The 752-nt window shown below is 40.4% G+C and overlaps 1 protein-coding gene across 1 annotated transcript in view; it reads right to left on the reverse strand.

The window, feature by feature from the left end:
- Window positions 1-208: 208 nt before the first annotated feature.
- Window positions 209-752, reverse strand: part of LOC118342085 (serine/threonine-protein kinase NLK-like) — a gene marked incomplete at both ends in the record, with an annotated part of 5746 nt that continues 5202 nt past the window's right edge. Inside the window, 1 exon segment of the mRNA XM_035680517.1 lies at window positions 209-294. Coding sequence (XP_035536410.1) covers window positions 209-294 — 86 coding nt within the window.

A 752-nucleotide genomic window follows, 5' to 3' on the forward strand; every position in this document is an offset into this window, starting at 1 on the left:
AGATGGCACTGAATCCTACACATTGGCCCTAGTTTGTAGCGCTGTTCATTTGGGCCATGGTCTACTAAATAACAAAGAACCTTACAATAAAATGTAATACAGTACAAAAACTACAGCCTATAATGATGCTTCTGTTACTGTGATGTTATCCTCAGGTGGGATGCTCTCTGCCAACAGAAAGGGTAGGCACATAGCCTGTTCCACGCACCTTCAGCACACAGTTGCTGTTGACCAGGAGGTTGCCGGGCTTGATGTCTCGGTGTAGAATGCCAGCAGAATGAAGGTATTTGAGTCCTGGTGGTGGGGATGGTTGAGAAGGAAGAAACAACATAATATAGTAGAATATTACATCAAATGTTACAATCCTGCTCACTTTCTGAAACCATAAGTAACACAGTGATTAGCTGCGCTCAAACAGGTTGAGTGAGTGCACTGACTATTACAGGCTCTTGTACAGGAGTCCAAATTGGTATCTGCTCATTATTGGTAATAATCAATGTGTGTCAGATAATGTGTCTTTTAAACCACTATCACCGTTACAGTGATGTAATTCTGCCACTGCTGTAAGCCTCATGTCTATCATAACACTGTCCAACTTATAGGCTCAAAAAGGGCCATGTCTGGAACAGAAGGATTTTAGAACAGGAAAATGTTAAATTGCGTTCTTTGAATTGAATGGGATAGGAAACAAAGCAAACGGGTTGGATAGGTTGTCTGGGGAATATTTATTTTTTTAAAGTATTATTTTTTTG

The sequence above is a fragment of the Morone saxatilis genome, unplaced genomic scaffold (assembly GCF_004916995.1).
Source record: "Morone saxatilis isolate NCDOM2014 unplaced genomic scaffold, NCSU_SB_2.0 Contig8, whole genome shotgun sequence".
NCBI classification, from domain to species: Eukaryota; Metazoa; Chordata; class Actinopteri; family Moronidae; genus Morone; species Morone saxatilis.